Below are 20,140 nucleotides of genomic sequence, written 5' to 3' on the forward strand. Positions count from 1 at the left end.
GCAGACATTATTGTTGAGTTCTTTGTTCTTTTTGTTTATCATTGAGTATATATGGTCCAGATAGCAGCTTCTGATATGCCCGAGAAGACATGGAGTGTCACAATGCTTATGGAGTTTATAGTGCATATTCTGCTTTCTTGGTTCTTTTTCTTTGAAGAAATTTTGCCACTTTACATTCATTGGTGTTGCCACAGTTGCTGAAGAACATTGAGTGGGACAAGGTTCAATGTCTATTCTGAATGCCTAAAAGAATGGGCATCACAAATTTAGAAGTGAGACCAACAACTGTGCAGAATGAATGCAAGCAGACTCATTGTTAAATTGGTATGCTGTGCATCTGAAACAAAAAACCCACAAATAATTTCAATATCAACCTGAATATATTCACAGGGAGATGGAAGAAGTAATGTTTGATAAACTTACACCTAATGTGGAAAATGATGTGTGTGGAGGGGTTTGGACTTGCTTTTATCACTCACAATCATAATTATAAGAAGCATGGAAAGGTTCAATCAATAAGGTTTTTTTATGTGTTATAAGGTTCTTTGCTATTATTTGTGTCTTGAAAATTATTTTGAGTACGCCATTATGTGTACAACTTTCAAGCTTTGAAACACTGACGATTTCTTTCCAATCAGTTAACATACACATTTGGACAGAAAAAAAATCAAAGGTGCGCTGAAAAAACAAAGTACTGCCAGTTTTCTGATGTAGGATAATAACGTTTTCTATTTCACTCCTGCAACTATTGACACACTGACAGTCCCAAGTTGCTGCCATTAAAAGTAGAACGCTTACCTGAAATGTTAGTCTTATTTGATACACGGTTAAAAGCAGATGCATACTCCTTACGCAAATATATCCATTTGAACAAATGGTGACCTGCTGCAGAGGTGGGGGTAAATGATGGTTCTCCAACCCCCATCTTGTCCCCGGTTGCTTGGCAACAGCACTTTTGCCCACTGTAACTCTAGGCCGATTAGGATTCAGATGTCTCTGCCCTTCGGGAGAGGGTTCCATGCTTGGAGATGGGAGGGGTGGCATTTTCCATTCCCCCTACCCCCCCTTTTCCTAAACCAGGGATGATGCTCGAATGAAGCTCGAGAGGACACCTGAAAGCGCGCTCCCGTCACCCCGGCCGTGAGCGTCCTCCTCCTCACACGAGCGCGCCCCTTATCTCTGTCACACGAGCTCGCGCCCTGTACCATCGCGCGCGCTGTCTCAACGTCTCCCCACGCGCCCGCATCCCCCCAAATACCTCCCGACCCCGCACCTCCCACCATCTCGCGCGCACCCTCAGTCGCCGCTCGAGCCCAGTGTGCAGCTCATTCCCGCTCCGCTCCACTGCTCCGCACGGTTCCTGTCAAAGTCAGGCCGACAGCAGCGGCCGCGGGGGGCCGGGAGAGAGAGGGATACAGGGACAGGGGCGCACCGAGCCAACAGCGATGAAACCCGTCGGCTAAACACCAACGGAGCCCGGATGTTACACAATGATGCTGGATAAAAAAACGGAGGGAAACGAAATAGCGGCCGCTGTTTGACTATCATGGGGGTCGGGGGATGAAAAGCCGCCTCGTCATTTCAGTTTTAGTCAATTTATTTTTCGATGCAACACGAAAGTGGCGAGAATGTATGAATTAAAGGAGCCCTACGAAGGCAAGTGATGTGAGGTTGATTACAGTTGCACAATCGAGGATGCTGTAGTGACTTTGAAGGTTTTAATTCATATATCTGACATTTGCCCTAAGCTATTTTCTTTCTATTTGATTTACGGTAGATATTTCACTTCTGACAAAGGAGCAGAAGAGTCGACCGTTCTTTCGGATTATAGCATAATTCGGTTAAACCTGGTCGTTAATAAACATTTGGATTTTAAATAACTTTTTACTTAAACAGTTTTAGTCCATCTAAGATTTAATTATCGCATCATGCTGAATAGGGGGAAACACCCTTGGTTGTGGATATTGCAGACTTCGCTTTCAGTATACCTGCTTCAATGGAATACATTTTGTGACAGTTAATGTGCCAGAAAGATACACACGCCGTCCTCGTCTGTTTAAATAAACACAATTTGTTTCAGATTGGTGTGTAAGGCAGTGGTGACATGAAGCCTCTGAATGTAGCCTTAAAGTAACCTCTCAATAACGCCAGCTGTTGAACCGTTGTGTTGGATATTTTTGCAGTTTTCACATGTTCGCTGTTGTTGGTTTTAAATACAAAATCATGGTGTATTTACTCTCGACGATTTCAAAAACGGGTCTGTTATTTAGTTTGAAGGATTGCTTTAAAGCATTACACCTGGTAAACATACCACCCTTTTAGATGAAAAGGTCACTTCCACATCTGATTATGTCTTTCTTTCACAGGAGTAAATTATGCCAGCAACAGACTCCCTCTATCTAGCGACGGACGGGGTTTCCAGTCAAACTCCGAATTACCCAGGCCAGCAGCACTATCCTGGCAAGCTGCTATTGACGCGGCTAGGCAAGCTAAAGCTGCCGCAACCATGAACTCGACCACGGAATCCAACAGTGCTGCAGCCCAAAGAAAACGCCAGCAATTCGCCAAGAGCAAGAAGCAGCAGGGCAGTACTGTGAATAACAGGCCAGCCCGTGCCCTATTCTGTTTAAATCTCAACAACCCCATTAGAAGAGCATGTATTAGTATTGTAGAATGGAAGTATCCTTTTTCCTTTGCTCTTTGTCACGCGTATGATGTGCGTAAGAGCCTTAACACAACACCGTGAAAAATCAGAAGCTGCGTGTTCTACTTTTTGAGTATCTTCCTGCAAGGTCATCGCAGCATTTACATATTGCACATAAAATGCGACTGAATATATAGGATACTGTATTTGCAGGCAAAACGGTAGCAAATCCTCAGCAAAACTAATTCTAGTGGAAAATATCATTCAGCAATTTACATGTAAGGACAATATGCCTTCAGCATTAACCTCAAAGTTTCTTGCATCGTTTTATAAAAACAACAAAATCAGGGCAAATTGAATGAACTGAATTCAATTGAACAAAGTGTTTTCTTAGGAAATCTATGATACTTCAATAAGCCCAATTACAGTACGTTATGATTGGCTATTTATCTGAAGGTGAACTTAAACTTTGGCACGTTGTATCTGGAAAACTTTTCAAGCTCATTCATAATGTATGTTCCATAATAGTGACAAACAAAAATGTGTTCTTGTAAGTTAATTGCACAACCATAATTATCTAACAAAAGTAATATTAGAAAATGCTGTAAGTACTCAGAGGTTAGGCAACATATGTGGAATGAAAAACAGAGTTAACATTTCAGCTGGATGGATGACCTATCATTAACATTTCAGCTGGATGGATGACCTATCATTAAAACTTAGTACCAAACAACTGATTCCCTGAAATGGATATCTGTTGGCGCCAAACATTAGTGCTTCAATATTTGAAACATTTTACATTTAGTCATAGAGATGTACAACATGGGAATGAGACCCTTCAGTCCAATTCGTCCAAGCCAACCAGATATCCCAACCTAATCTAGTTTCATTTGCCAGCACTTGGCCCATATCCCTCTAAACCCTTCCTATTCATATACCCATCCAGATGCCTTTTAAATCTTGTAATTGCACCAGCCTCCACGACTTCCTCTGGTACCTCATTCCATACATGCACCACCCTCTGCATGAAAAAATTGTCCCTGAGGTCCCTTTTAAATCTTTCCCCTCTCACCTTAAACCTATGCCTTTTAGTTTTGGACTCACCCACCCCAGAGAAAAGACCTTGTCTATTTACCCTATCTATGCCCCTCATGATTTCATAAACCTCTTTTAGGTCATTTCTCAGCCTCTGACGTTCCAGGGAAAATAGCCCCAGACTATTCAGCCTCTGATTATAGCTCAAACCATCGAACTATGGCAATATCCATGTAAATTTTTTTCTGAACCCTTTCAGGTTTCACAACATCTATCGCAGGAAGACCAGAATTGCATGCAGAATTCCAAAAGTGTCCTAACTATGTACTGTGCAGCCGCAACATGATGTCCCAATTCCTATAGGATCCTTAGAATCCCTCCAGTATGGAAACAGGCTCTTTGCCCCAATGAGTCTATACTGACGATCTCAATACTCTGCACTGACCAATAAAGGCAAGCATACCAAACATATTCTTCACTATCTGATCTGCCTGTGACTTCACTTTCAAGGAACTATGAATCTGGACGACAAGGTCTCTTTGTTCAGCAACACTCCCCAGTACCTTACCATAAGTCGTGACCATTTGTCATTCCAGATTACAGCACCTCACATTTATCTAAATTAGAGTGTGTCTGCCACTCCTTGGCCCATTGGCTCATCTGATTAAGATCCTGCTGTACTGTGAGGTAACCTTCATTGCTGTCCACTGCACCTCTCATCTTGGTGTCATCTGTAAATTTACTAACTATGCCTTCTATGTTCATATCCAAATCATTTATAGAAATGATGAAAAGCAGTGCACCCAGCACTGATCCTTGTCTGAAGGGCAACCCTCCACCATCGCCCTCTGTCTCCTACCTTTGAATGGTATCCAAATGGCTAGTTCTCCCTGTATTCCAAGTGATCTAACCTTGCTAACCAGTCTACCATGAGGAACCTTGTCGCATGCCTTAGTGAAATCCATATAGATCACGTCCATCACTCTACCGTCATTAATCTTCTTTGTTACTTCGAAAAACTCAATTAAGTTAGTGAAACACTTGTATGCTAACAAAATATGTAATCAATTTTAATTGGTCACAAATTTGTTTTCTTTTGCATAATGTTTTCCAAAATTACTTGTAATGAAACTACTGTATTTCATGACTCAGAGATTTGAAGGTGAACCCAATCCAGATTAGATTACCTACAGTATGGAAACAGGCCCATCACACCACACTAAACCTCCAAAAAGAACCCACCCAGACCTATTCCCCTATCCATCTCTGACTAATGCACCTAACACTATGGGCAATTCACCTGCGGGAGGAAACCTGCACAGACCCAGGGAGAATGTGAAAACTCCACACAGGCAGACACCCAAGACAGGAATTGAACTCAGGTATTGTGTGGTAGCAGTACTAACCACTGAGCCACCATGCCACCCACAAACTATCCAGTGATTTAAGCTGTTTATGAAAAATTAAAGGATTTTGTTGGTCTTCATTAATTATTTCGTTTAATTTTCATTTAATCAGTGCATTCCTTAACAAGACATGCAGGCCATTTGATATCTTTATATTGATTGCTATTTTTGCCAATTGTGTGGCCTTAGCTGTTTACATACCTTTCCCAGAAGATGACTCAAACTCAACTAATCATGACCTGGTAAGTGCTCTGATTACTTCTACCTAATTACTCCTGTTAGTCTTATTTAAATATAGATAGATAAGCAACAGAAGAATCTTACCATGGGTTCAATTCTGCCTAAAAAGGCAACATTACTATTGTGGTCCAATATTCTGGATATAATATTGCAAATTATTTGTTGCTATCAATGAAAACACCTCTCGATGCACAGATTGTCAAATTTCTTAAGATGGTACAATGTTTTCTTGTGCAGTGCAGTGCAGTGCTCACTTTCTGCAGACTTGATTGATTTTCAGAGACTACACTTATTTTTGTAAAAGGGCAGGTGTATTACAAAGTTTGTGTTTATCCTTCAGAATTGCAGAATGATACAATGAAAAGTGAATTACTTTCCAATGTTGATATAAATTCTTTTCCTGGTGGTGATAAAGTCTTTAGTAATACTGCTGTTAGTATTTAAATATTTGAAGCAGGGAAAATGAAGTGTAGTGAAACTATTGTACACAGTAATTTTCCTAGCATTTTATATTGTACTGCTTCTTGACTTTCCCCCCCCAAATCTCATTAATGCATCAAGATTGTCTTTCTTTGAACTGATTATGCTTACTTGTTGGTCTGCTAGAGCTGAATAATGAATTGTAACAGTAATCACATTGAATAATTTCATTCATAAGTAATTAATTCATTAATTCCAAGCATAAAATAAAGATCAAACAGATAAGCAAGTATTCCAGATATGAGCAATTTGTTTGTGATGTGGAGTCTTAATTGGCATTGTGATTGTAGAGGAGCCTTTTGCAGACAATGTTGTACTATTTTCTGTCTGATGTGGTTAGAAATTAAGTTCAGTTTTGATCCCAATTAGATTGAATAATACTTCAAAATTTTTTTCCCTTTCCTTTTGCATGTTAAAAAAAAGTTTAACTTCTGAATGTACATGTGGCCAAATGAGTAACAATGGTGCTCATCAACATGCAAGTGTTGCTGGGATGTGGCTACACAATAGTACAGTTGAACTGTAAGAAACCTAATTGGAGCCAGTATGAACATTCCCCAATGCTAATGTTGTTGGATTGGAGAGAGAGAGGTTGAATGGGGATTGTGATAAAAGATAGCAACAGAAGACTTTAGATTTGATTCTGGGACCTGTAGGAAACCCTTGGACCAAAAGGGAAAAAAAATTGTCACAAACCTGCATTGCTTGTTCTCATGGAACCAGATCTGTGTCCAGGGATGTGCAGGCTAGGTTGATTAACCATGGTAAATGTGGGTTTATAGGGATGGGGCAGGAGTGTGGTGTGGGGAGGTGGGTTTTGGTTGGGATGCTGTTCAGAGGATCGGTGCAGACCCAATGGGATGAATGGCTTCTATCTGCACTGCGGAATTCTTTGATTCCATGACAATTTGTTTTGCTGGGGAAACAATGTGACTTTGCAGTTCAATGCTCTTGTTTGGGCTGTGATCAGGAGTTGTCTTAATATCATCATCAGATCCTCATCTGCATCTTCAAATGGTGACCCTAATTGCTTCATGCAAGTGTTCTTGATCCTTGTAAGATTAGATGGAAAGCCAGTAGTGAGTCTCCCATTTGATTTTAACTGCCCCTCTTACTAGTTTCAGTTGCTTGTTGAGAGTAAAAATTTCTTTCAGACCTTGATTAAGAAGACAAGCAGCTGTTCTGCTCTTAATCCTTTTGCAGTTCTGTCTGTTACAGAGAGCTGTAAATTATCTTACCTATCTGGGGAATGACTTTTCCTGTATTCTGGCTCTGCCCAGTTAATCAGTTATATCACGTTCAAAAATGCAATGCATCAAGCTGCTAGCTCACACCAATTTTCATCTCCCTGCTCTTGTGCATGACTTAGGCGAAGATCCAAAGGGCTTGTTCTCTAATTTTCTGCCATCCCTTCACAAAGTAAACTTATTTCTTCAATCTCACCCCGAATATGTTGAGAAAAAATGATCATAGCAATGTGGTCACTGAGAACAAGTCCATGATATGCTTATCCACTGTGTTAACGTACCTGTGTATCATACATCTGTGATGCTGCCAGACACACTGAGATTTTCCAGCAACTTCTGTTTTTGTTTCTGACTTTAGCATACACCCTGTTCCCTGCCTAACATCTCTGTCTCAGGCTTGCTGCAGTGGTCCACCAAGCTCAGCACAAGGTGGAAGAACAGCATCTCATTTTCCCTTGGGAACCCTCAGCCTTGTGGTGTCAATATTGAGTTCAATAACTTTAGGGCCTGAGCTCTCCTGTGTCCTTACTGCAACCACCCCCTCCCCCCAGCACCCCCCCCACACCCCCCATCCCCCACCAGGCCTTCTCATCATACAATCTGTCATTACACACAACCCATTGTTCGTCACTAACAGTCCCCATTAATATCTATTCATCCTCATAGCCAGATCGTTATCCACTCCTTTGGTTGTCCAACTGTTCTTCTCTCTCTTTGGACTCTATCTCCACCAATCATTTACGCCCTTCCTCCTCCCCACACTCTATCTTTTGCGTATAAACCCATTTTACTATCTACCATCAGTCCCGTGGAAGGGTTGCTCTCCACACAAATGTGATACTTTGCAGCTAAGCAGTTCCATAATATTCTTTATTTGTGCAAAGTTGCTCAGCAATTCTATCCAATAAACCCTTTGGGTTTCATGGGCAGCAACGTAAACTTTTATCAATCCTCTCTCTGGCTCAAGGTCGCAAGTCCTTATAGTTACATTTTCCAGTATTCCCTTTCAACTGACCTTAACTAATGACTCCTCATTTGTTGTTTCGGCACTTCTACAAAACTCTGAGCTCTATATGGCCTTTGAGCTATTCATACAGCTTTACACATTTCAGACAGTTTTAGACAGCTCATCAGGTACCTCCAAGAGCTCCTGTCTCCTTTTCTGATAAACCAGAAAAAAGGACCTCTTTCTGAAGGCGATTTGCTGCTTACAAGAATTCCCTTGTTTTCATTTTTTCTGTTTGATTTCTCTTCCATCTATATCTGTGTGCTCATCGTCTTGACCCTCTAGCTTCACTACTTGTAGCTCTTCTTTATGCCTGTCAGCCACATGACTTCTGATTTTAATTTCTTCCTCTTGGTTCAGGTTCACATGATCACAGGGACCGTTATTTCTTATCCACTAAGGTTGAATTTTAGCTTTATAATCGATTCAGACTCTATGAAGTCCTTTCCAAACAAACATTCTTAAAATCAACAATGTATTCAATAGAAATTAATTTAGACATTTTCCTTACTGTACTGCTTTTGGGTCAAAAGCCATCACAGGATACAGGCTGTTCATGCGATTAATTGTTTCAGCATGCTTTTCAAAAAAAAAGTAACTAGTACAATGGTGCTTTGCTGTTAAAACTCTTACACAAGAGATTATTGACAAACTTATTGAAAAGGTCTCAAAAAATCAAATTTGAACTATAAGTTTAAAATGTGGCCTAACGATGTTATAAGTTTTTCTTAAAAGTTAACAAATCTATAGAAATGGGCACGCTAGAGTATGAAGAAATTGGTTGATAGATTTATCTGTGTAATTGTCAGAAAATATCTCCAAATCACATGGGATATAATCACATTCAGTGTGGGTGGGCTTAAGCATACGTATTTCAAGTACTGTTCTATTAAATCCAAATGTTTTTTGCTGTAGTCATATTAAAAATAATAGGGTGGTGAAAAGGGGATTTAAACCCAACAGAAGATTTGCCCATGAAGGTAAAGGACATGGCTAAGGTACGAAATGAGCACTTTGCATTTGACTTACCAAGGAGGAAGGTGCTGAAAAAGTCGTCATAAAAGAGAAGCTAGTTGAGTCATCAGACAGGCTAAAGATTGTTGAAAAGGAGGCACCAGAGAGGCTGGGAATATTTAGTCTCAGGGACTGGATTAGGAACATATGGGAAATGCAAAGGTGAAAATTTAGGGGGATATGGCCATAACCTTCCAGTCTCCCTGGATAGAGGTGGTGCCAGAGGATTGGAGAATTTTAACTGCTTTAAATTTGTTTGAACAATGATTAAAGATAAGAACAGCAACTATACGCCAGTCAGTTTAACCTCTGTGTTAGGAAGCTTTTAGAAATGATAATTTGGTCACTTGGATTAATTAATGGGGATTAGTTAACGAAAATCTGCATAAGTTTGTTGAGGACAAATAATGTTCGACAAATTTGCTTGAGAAGATTGTGATGAATGCATTTGAAGTGGTGTTGTGGATTTCTGAAAGGTATCAGAGAAAGTAGTAATAGACTTGTCAGAAAAGTTGAAGTCATAGAGTCATACAACATAGAAACAGGCCCTTTGGCTCACTGTGTCGACCAACAAATACCAAAATGCACTAATTCTGATTACCTGCACTTGGGCCACAGCCTACTTTGCGCTGGCATTTTCAGTGCTTGTTCAGATGCTTCTTAAATAGTGTAAAAGTATCTGTCTCCACCACCTTCTCAGGTACTGCATTCCATATTTCTGCTACTTTCTGGATGAAAAAAGCTTTCCTCAGATCCCTTGTAAACCACTTACTACTCATGGTAACTTATGCCTACTGGTTTTGGACACATCTGCCATGGGGAAAAGATTCTCACAGTATAGCCTATGTATGCCTCTAATAGTTTTATTTGCTTCAATTGGATCTCCCCTTAGCCACCACTACTCCAGGGATGACAATCCAAACTTATCCAGTCTCTCTTCAAAACTCAGACTTTCCATTCCAGGCAACATCCCAGTGTATCTCCTAATCTTCCACTCCAGTACAATCACATCCTTTTGATAATGTGGTGACCAGAACTGCACATAAAATTCCATCTGTGGCCTGACCAATGTTTTATTAAGGGGACTTCCATGCTCCTACATTCTACACCACATCCAGTGAAAACAAGCATCCCGTATGTATTCTTCACTACCTGTCCTGCCACCTTAGGGATCCATGGACTTGTACACCAAGGCCATTTTGTTCCTCAGTACTCCCTATGGATCACCGTTCACTTTGCATATCCTTCCCTTATTAGACTTCCTAAAATGTACCTTCTCATACTTATTGGGATTAAATTCCAGTTTACTCTGACCAGTTTACCAGCTAATCAATAATGTAGCCTGAGACCACCAATGTTTGTGTAATTGCAAACTTACAAATTAAACCTTCTACACTCACATCCAAGTCACCAATAGCAAGTTTCCCAGCACTGTTCTCTGTGATACACTGTTGGTCACAGGCTTCCAATTACTCAAACAATCCTCCAGCTTAAACCTTTGCCTCCTATTTGCAAGCCAGGTTTGGATCCAATTTTGTGTTTGATCCCTTGGGTTCTTACTTTTTGGACCAGCCTTCCCTGTGGGATCTTGACAAAGGCCTTACTGTAAACCAAATCAACTGTACTTACATCAACTCACATTTTCAAAAAACTCAAATTAATCAGACAAGATCTTCCTCCAATAATTCCAGTGTTAGCTATCTCTGTTCAATCCCTGCCTTTCCAAGTAATGCTGTCCTTTAGATTTCTTTTCTAATAATTTCCCCACCACTGATATCAGAATAAATGGTCTGTCATTACTTGGACTGGCACTGCTGCCTTTCTTAAACAAAGGGACCAGATTAGTACTTGACACTTGATTTGTGGCTAGTGAATTATTAAATATCTCTGTCCAAGTCCCAGAAATCTCCTCCCTTGCCTCTTGTAGCAGGCTAGGATGCATCTCATCAAGCCCTGGGGATTTATGCACATTTATGCCTGATAAAACATCCAGTACCTACTCCTTACTAATTTTAATATGCTCTAGAATCTCATCATCCCAACGGAAATCTTCAGCTACAATTTTTTATGTTTTGAGAATAAAAATGAGAAATATTTATTTAAGACCTCACATCCACGTCCTCTGGCTCCAAGCACAGATTGCTCCTTTGGTCTCTACCTGGCCCTACTCTTTCACTGCTAATCCTCTTAGTATTAGTATACTTATAAAATACCTGGGATTGTCCTTAATCCTATGTGCCAATGGCCTGGAAGAAATGGAATGATGGCAATATGGACAAAAAGTTGGCTGAGTAATGGCAGATTAGTGATGAATGATTGATTTTCTTTTTGGACAGAAGGATGTTAAGTAATGCTGTTTTCCAGAGGTTTGTATTATGATAACTACATTTTTTGATCAGTATTAATGATCAAGATTGTGTATGCATGCCACAGTTTCAGAATTTACAGATGACATAAAGTCTGGAAGTATCACGAACTATGAGGACAACAGCAATAGATTTCAAAAGAGTATCAACAGGCTGGTGGAATGGGCATACAAATGGCAGGTGAAAGTTATGCTCTGAAGTGTGAAGTGATGCATTTAGGTATGAAGAAAGAGGAAAGGCAATGTATAATAAAATATATCATTCTAAAAGGGATGCAAGAGCATAGGGGCCTGAGAGTTTCTGTGCAAATGCTTTTTTAAAGAGAATTATTTGTTGAAAAAGCAATTAAGAAAGCATAAAAACAGCATAGAACTCAAGACAAGTTATGGTGAATGTTTATAAGGCAGTGGTTTGATCTCAGCTGGATTGCTGTATCCAGTTTTGGACTTGAAACTTGAGGGATGATATGATGGCATTAGAAAGGATGCAGAAAAGGTTGAAAAGAATGGTTTCAGTGGTGAAGTACTGAAATACATGGATAGATTGGAGAAACTGCTATGTCCTTCTGGCGAAGACAAAGTTGAGAGGAGATTTGTTTAAGCTGTTCAAAATCATGAGGGGTCTGGGTAGAGTAGATTGGGATAAACTGTTCCATTGGAGGAAAGGTTAAGTACCAGAGGGCATTGATTTAAGGTGAATGTGGTTTGAGTTCTCGTCTCTCCTGTAAGTGAACGCATCATCTCATCATCCACCCTGTTAAGGATTTTGAGAGTTGGGAGGTGAAACTAAAATGGCAGAGGTTTGGAAACCTACACAGGGATACAGAAGCTCTTTTCTCTCCTTACAGATGCTGCCAGACCTGCTGAGATTTTCCAGCATTTTCTCTTTTGGTTTCAGGTAAGGATGGCAGTTTCCTTCTGTAAAGGACATGAGTGTCATGGGAGGCTCTTGGGGAAGAGTGACCAAATTACATGAGAACGAGAACATAGAATGCCTTTAGAATAGGCACAGGATAGTCATCGATAGTCGTTGATTTTGAGACGAGGGTCCTGAATGTGTATAAAGGGAACTACGAAAGTATAGGGCATGAGTTGGCTAAAATAAATTAGGGAATGACACTTAAAGGGATGATGGTGGATAGGCAATGGTAAATATTTAAAAAGTGCATAAAGAAACTGCAACAATTGTTCATTTTTGTCTGGCACAAAATTAAACATTAAAGACGGCCTGACAATGACCAACAAAGGAAATTAGAGATTGTATTAGATTCAAGGAAGAGGCATACAAATTGGTTGGAGAAAAGCAGCAGACTTGAGTAATGGAGCTAATTTAGATTTCGGCAAGAGAGGACAGAGGAATTAATTGAGAAGGGGAGTAAGCTGATTGTAAAAGCTTCTATAGGTGGGTGAAGAGCAAAGATTAGTGAAGACAGATGTAAGTCCCTTAGAGTCAGAAAGAGGGGAAATTATAATGTGGAACAAAAAGCAGCAGACATATTAAATACATGTTTTGATTCTTTCTCCACAAAAAAGGACAAAATAACATCTCAGAAACATTAAGAGAACACTGGGTCTAGTGAGAGGGAGGAACCAAAGGAAATCAATATTAGTAAGGAAATCATGTTGGGGAAATTGATAAAAGTAAAGGCTGATAAATGCCTATGGTTCAATAGTCTACATCCCGGAGTACTTAAAGAAGTTGCCATAGGAATAGTGGATAATAGAAATGGTGGTCATCTTTCAAAATTCTATATCTCTGGAGCAGTTCACATGGATTGGAAGGTAGCTAATGTTATCCCACGAGTTAAGAAAATGGAATGTAAGAATGGTTAGACTGATATTGTTAGTATGGAAAATGCTACAGTACATTATAAAAGATTTAAAGTAGAATACCTGAAAAACAGTGGCAGGATTGGACAGAGTCAACATGTATTTATGAACAGAAAATGATGCTTGACAAGTCTACTGGAATTTTTCAAGGATGTAGGTAGTAGAGTTAAAGGGGAGTCATTGGATGTGGTTACTCGGACTTTGCAAAGGCTTTTAATAAGGTCCTTTATAGGAGATTAGCATGTAAAACTAAAGCACATGGGATTGGGGATAGTATATTGACATGACAGAGAACTGGTTGGCAGACAGGAAATAGCGTAGGAATAAATGGATAATTTTCCATGTGGCAACCAATGACTAGTGGGATATTGCAGGGATCTATGTTTGGACTCCAGCTATTCATGATATGTTAATGACTTAGATGAGGGAACTAAGTGTAATATCTCTAAGTTTGCAGATGGCAAAAAGATGGGTGGGAGGGTGTCCTGTGAAGAGGATGCAAAGTTGCTTTGGTGCGATTTGGACAAGTTGAGGTGGCAAATGCATGGCAGATGAGATATAATGTGAATAAATGTGAGGTTATCCACTTTGGAAGCAAAAACAGGTGGGTAGATTATTATCTGAATGGCACTAGAATGGGAAACTGAGGTGGGGAGAGAGGTGTGCGCGGGACCTGGGTGTTCTTCTACACTAGTTGCTGAAACTAAGCATGAAAGTGAAGGTAGATGGTATTTTAGCTTTCATAGCGAGAGGATTTGATTATACAGGGACTTGGTGAGATGATGCTGAAAATATTGCGTGCAGGTTTGGTTCCTACACTGATGAAGGATGGCTATGGAGGCAGTGCAACAAAGGTTGACCAAACTGATTCCTGGAATGGCAGGACTGATGTATGAAGAGAAACTGGATCAGTTAGGACAATGTTCCCTGGAGTTTAGATGAATGAGGGAGGATCTCATGGAAACCTGATAAATTCTAACCAGGCAGGGTAAATATAGGAAGGAAGTTCACAATGACTGGGGAGTCCAGATCATTGAGCCACAGTCTAAGGATATGGGTGAGCCATTTAGGACTGAGATGAGGAGAAGGATCTTTATCCAGAGAGTCATGGGCCTGTGGAATGGATTGACAATTAAGAACAATAAAACAGATATCATCGTATAAAAAGTATGGGATATAGCTATATATGTTAAGCATTGATTGTTTTAAACTGCATGATGAATTTGGGAAATGTCAATAATCATATTTTGTAATTAAGGGAGGCTGCAAAATAAAATAAGAGCTCATGGTTTTGCGGTAAGATACTGGCATAGATCAAGGATTGACTAACAAGCAGAAAGTAGAGAGCGGGGATCGGGGGTCTTTTTCAAGATGGCAGCTGGTGATTATTGGAGTTTGACATAAATTGGGCAATTTTCAATAAGATATATTCTATAGATGGAATCTTGACATCAGCATGCAGGTGAGATTATGTTGGGATAGCCATTTATGTGGGCTTTAGTTTTTAGAAAAAAGGTAAAGTGAAATTCACATAATTAAAATACCAAAGTAGTCAATACATTTTGATGTATTTTGATTGGCATAGAAGATTTGGTCCACTAAATTAGAACATAGGTATTATGCCCACTATATCTTTATGATGTTCGTTACATTAATTACAATGTTAATATAACCTTGCTACAAAGATCAAATGTTTATCTTGCAACAAAAAAGAGAAATATATTAAAATTGAGTTTCTATGTGGCTAGAAAATTGTAATTGTACTCATTCTGCATAACATGTTTTAATTGCTACAATATTCTAATCTAGGGCCCTTCAAACACAGTTGATGGGGTCAGGTTTTTAATGTGTTTAAAATTAATAATAATCTTTCTCTAAAGATTTATTTCTGCTGTGTTAGGATGAAATGATGTGAAGTAACATGTATGGTAAGTTAGTTTTATACATTATGCCTCAAAGGGAAATTCACTATTGCATATGAAAACAATTTAGATGATTTGCTTTCACTATTATTTATTTACACTACTGCATATTTGAACATTGTCTTTGTTATGTTCAATTACGATACATGGCTAAATTAGATAGTGTAGAAAATTGTACATCGTATACAATGCAGATACACTCAGTGTTTTATTCCTAATAATAGGATTTCGTCAATTCGTTTCAATTAGCATTGTTTGTTTGGTTTTGGTATCGAATGATCTCTGTTACTTTCAAGCCACTTACTACTTCATGAACTGGGTTCACATTCTTCCATCTGAAAATGATGTCTTTAATTTGGCTTTTACAGGTGTTTGTAAAGTGTATAATACTATTCCATCCAGTATTACTTGTTTTGCCTCATTTGAGTTGAACTTTCTAAAATTATCTTTGCTTTCCTTGGTTGGGGGCGCTCCTGATTTTTGGATTCACATTGAGCTCTCAGTTACTTTGGTTTACCTTCATTGTCACATTATGGTTAACTTTGATCAATGGAGGAATGTATACCCAAGTTTTCAGAGCAAGTGAAGGAATCATACAATGAAATTTGTCTAATTTGGAGCAAAATATTTCATGTTGTTTGGTGCAATGCTCATGGATTTATTCGTGGTGGAGGAAAAATGAATGAGGTTTTAGAAATGGAAAACACCCATACTCTTGTATAAAGACCTTAATAGAACAGCAGTTCATAGCTATCATGTGTAGATAAGTATAAATGAATTGTGCATAACCTTGAAAAAATTTCCAATACATAACCAGGATAAGAAAAAAAAAGGTGTTAAACTCACTGTTTAGTTGTTTTTCACCTGATAAATAGGCAAATGGTAATTTAAACATTTGACTTGGACATTTTGCATTCATTTTAATAGATGGGGAAATTAACTTTTTTTTCAGAGAAAGCCTGGTAATAAGTCAGCAACATTCCTGTCCAAAACAGTTAGGGAAGTCGCTTAAACATTCAAGCAGTGGTCTACATCTGTCTGTAGAACTTCAACTGCAATCTTTAAGAAGAAATGGATGAAGCATGCAAGGTATTGAGGCAGGTATTGAAATGCCTGATGAGTAGATCTCAAATTAACCTTTGGAGGTTTTGCCCAAAAAGTAAGTGTCTTTTTTTTAATGTTTTAGCAAGGATGAGAAGGAGCCAACAATAGTGAGTTCACCACTTACTAACTTTATTTTTGAGGGGGTTTGAGGAAAACCCTTTGACTGTATTGTGTGACAACCATCTGAATCACCAGAGCAGAGATTCTGTTTAGCTCAAAGAAAAACACTTTGAATGATGTGACACTTTACTCATTATTCCAGCAGAATGTTACTTTGATCATGTAGTCATGCCTTGGAGAGTGGTTTTAAGCTCCATGTTTTCAATTGAGAAACAGAAGTATTGCTAATTGAGCCAAGGTGCTATAGAAGTAGTGTTGCATTCAAATCATCTAAATGGGATCAGTAAATTTATCCAAAGTGCAGCTCTGCATTACAAATTAAATACTTGCTGATTCAGTTGTCTTACTCCCAAAGGGTGTCAAGTCACCAGTGCTATAAACTGTAGAAGAAAATAGTTGTCAAAATTCCTGCTCCGGTTCATTATTTACTTGTTCTTTCTGAAGGGTCAGTGTGTGGATGTCTAATAACAGACCTGTTAATTTCTTTTTATTGTCATGTGTTCCGAAGTACAGTGAAAAAGTTTGTTTATTGTAGAATAACTTGGGAAAATTCAATGCAAGACTTATATGTGAATAAGATACGTGGAAAAGGTGTGTGACTGGTCAAAGGGTAACTCCATCATGGGCCTGATAACTTTCTAGTGAAAAGGTGTCAAAGTTGGCAAGATAAACAGATGTAAAATAATAGATTTTTTCTAAATTGGTGACTTGGCATGTATTCTAGTACATTACTGTAGATTGACACCAGCCAGTTGGAATACCCAGGCCACGATCATTTTGACTTCTAATATGTATGTTTGGCATCACCATAGTTCTTTTTATATTTCAGGAGATCATTTACTTTTGGGAGTTGCATTATTAAATTAAATTTACATTTAACTTGGGAAGGTGGTGATGTAGTGGTATTGTCACTGGACGAGTAATTCTGAGTTCCAGCTAAGGTTGTGAGGATATGGATTTGAATCCCACCTTGGCAGGTGGTGAAATTTAAATGCAGTTACAAAATTTGAAATTAAACATTTGTCAAATGGTGACCATGTAACCATTGTAGATTGTCATAAAATCCCATTTGGTGCTGTAATGTCCTTTTAGAGTCGGAAAACTTTCACCCTTGTCTGTTCTGGCCAATATATGACTCCAGACCCACAGAATGTGGTTGACTCTTAACTGCCCTCTGAAATGGTTGAACAACCTGCTCAGATCTACTAAACTGCCACAAAGGCTAAACAAAAAAAAGCAGATGGAACACTTGGCATCAGTCCATACATCGGAAATGACAGTGGCAAACCTAGCCCAGAGGATAGTGCAAAGTCCAACTTGCTAACATATGGGTGTTTGTGTTAAGGAGAGTAGTCCTTACACTAGTTAAGCAACAGCCTGACATGGTGTGACAAAGGCTTATTATTGTTGTTATTATTTGAAAACTTGGGTTATAAGGTGGAGGAAAAATGGATTTAAGATTTCTGTGAATTTTTAAAAAGGTCAAAAAGCAATTTTGAACTGAGCTAAAGACAGCATTTCCAAGAAATCATATGACTTTAGCTGAATGAACAGGAAGTACCCCTGGTGAGATAATCACAAAGATGTTTGCTGACATGAATTTTACAACCCAGAAAGAGGCGCTCAAAACAGGTTCATTCAGAGAAAGAAAAGGTGCTGTGAGCAGCAGTTACAAAGAGTCCGTGCTGGAGAGAAGTTATGAGTTGGTTGGAAGAAATCTCTAGAAGCAGAAGGCTGTGGAGATGTCACAGAGGACATCGTCCTACAAGTCTGTTGAGGATAGGTTTAAGAAACTCTTATTCAGTGTTATGTTGATCTGAGGTAGTAGCTTAGAGTAATAGAGTCAAAGAGATGTACAGCATGGAAACAGATCCTTCGGTCCAACCTGTCCATGCTGACCAGATATCCCAACCCAATCTAGTTCCACCTACCAGCAGCCAGCTCATATCTATCCAAACCCTTCCTATTCATATTCCCATCCAAATGCCTCTTAAATGTTGCAATTGTACCAGCCTCCACCACTTCCTCTAGCAGCTCATTCCATTCCTGTACCACCCTATGTGTGAAAATGTTGCCCTGTAGGTCTCTTTTATATCTTGCCCCCTAATCCTAAACATTTGCCCTCTAGTTCTGGACTCCCTGACCCCAGGGAAAAGACTTTGCCTATTTACTCTATCCATGCCCCTCATAATTTTGTAAACCTCTATAAGGTCACCCCTCAGCCCCCGACGCTCCAGGGGAAACAGCCCCAGCCTGTTCAGCCTCTCCCTATAGCTCAATTCCTCCAACCCTGGCAACATCCTTGTAAATCTTTTCTGAACCCTTTCAAGTTTCACAACATCTTTCCGATAGGAAGGAGGCCAGAATTACATGCAATATTCCAACAGTGGCCTAACCAATGTCCTGTACAGCTGCAACATGACCTCCCAACTCCTGTACTCAATACTCTGACCAATAAAGGAAAGCATACCAAACGCCGCCTTCACTATCCTATCTTCCTGCGACTCCACTTTCAAGGAGCTACGAACCTGCACTCCAAGGTCTCTTTGCTCAGCAACACTCCCTAGGACCATACCATTAAGCTTATAAGTCCTGCTAAGATTTGCTTTCCCAAAATGCAGCACCTCGCATTTACCTGAATTAAACTTCATCTGCCACTTCTCAGCCCATTGGCCCACCTGGTCCAGATCCTGTTGTAATCTGAGGTAGCTTTCTTCGCTATCAATTTTGGTGTCACTGCAAACTTACGAACTGTACCTCTTGTGCTCACATCCAAATCATTTATGTAAATGACAAAAAGTAGAGGACCCAGCACTGATCCTTGTGGCACTCCACTGGTCACAGGCCTCCAGTCTGAAAAACAACCCTCCCCAACCACCCTATGTCTTCTACCTTTGAGCCAGTTCTGTATCCAAATGACTAGTTCTCCCTGTATTCCATGAGATCTAACCTTGCTAATCAGTATCCCATGGAGAACCTTGTCGAATGCCTTACTGAAGTCCATATAGATCACACCTACTGCTCTGCCCTCATCACTCCTCTTCGTTACTTCTTCGAAAAACTCAATCAAGTTTGTGAGACATGATTTCCCATGCACAAAGCCATGTTGACTATCCCTAATCAGTCCTTGTCGTTCCAAATACATGTACATCCTGTTCCTCAGGATTCCCTCCAACAACTTGCCCACCACCGAGGTCAGGCTCACTGGTCTATAGTTCCCTGGCTTGTCCTTACCTCCCTTCTTAAACAGTTTGCTAATCTCCAGTCTTCCGGCACCTCACCTCTGACTATCGATGATACAAATATCTCACCAAGAGGCCCAGCAATCACTTCTCTAGCTTCCCACAGAGTTCTAGGGTACACCTAATCAGTCCTGGGGATTTATCCACCTTTACCCATTTCAAGACATCCAGCACTTCCACCTCTGTAATATGGACATTTTGCAAGATGTCACCATCTATTTCCCTACAGTCTATATCTTCTATATCCTTTTCCACAGTAAATACCGATGCAAAATACTCATTTAGTATCTCTTCCATTTTCTGCGGCTCTGCACAAAGGCCACCTTGCTGATCTTTGAGGCGCCCTATTCTCTCCTTAGTTACCCTTTTGTCCTTAATATATTTGTAAAAACCCTTTGGATTCTCCTTAACTCTATTTGCCAAAGCTATCTCATGTCCCCTTTTTGCCTTCCTGATTTCCCTCTGAAGTATGCTCCTACTTCCTT

The 20,140-nt window shown here is 39.7% G+C and overlaps 1 protein-coding gene across 6 annotated transcripts in view; it reads left to right on the plus strand.

Moving 5' to 3' along the window:
• Positions 1-1,187: 1,187 nt before the first annotated feature.
• LOC140483762 (voltage-dependent L-type calcium channel subunit alpha-1D-like) overlaps positions 1,188-20,140 on the plus strand; it is a 600,966-nt gene continuing 582,013 nt past the window's right edge. For 4 of the 6 annotated variants that reach the window (XM_072582293.1, XM_072582294.1, XM_072582292.1 and 1 more), the window contains exons 1-3: positions 1,189-1,656; positions 2,367-2,679; positions 5,222-5,327. In XM_072582293.1, coding sequence (XP_072438394.1) covers positions 1,629-1,656; positions 2,367-2,679; positions 5,222-5,327 — 447 coding nt within the window. In that variant the 5' untranslated portion in view covers positions 1,189-1,628. Of the gene's footprint in view, positions 1,657-2,366; positions 2,680-5,221; positions 5,328-20,140 lie in introns of all 6 variants that reach the window. The other 2 variants (XM_072582290.1, XM_072582291.1) reach the window with 1 other exon arrangement.

The sequence above is a fragment of the Chiloscyllium punctatum genome, chromosome 12, assembly GCF_047496795.1.
Source record: "Chiloscyllium punctatum isolate Juve2018m chromosome 12, sChiPun1.3, whole genome shotgun sequence".
Taxonomy (NCBI): Eukaryota; Metazoa; Chordata; class Chondrichthyes; order Orectolobiformes; family Hemiscylliidae; genus Chiloscyllium; species Chiloscyllium punctatum.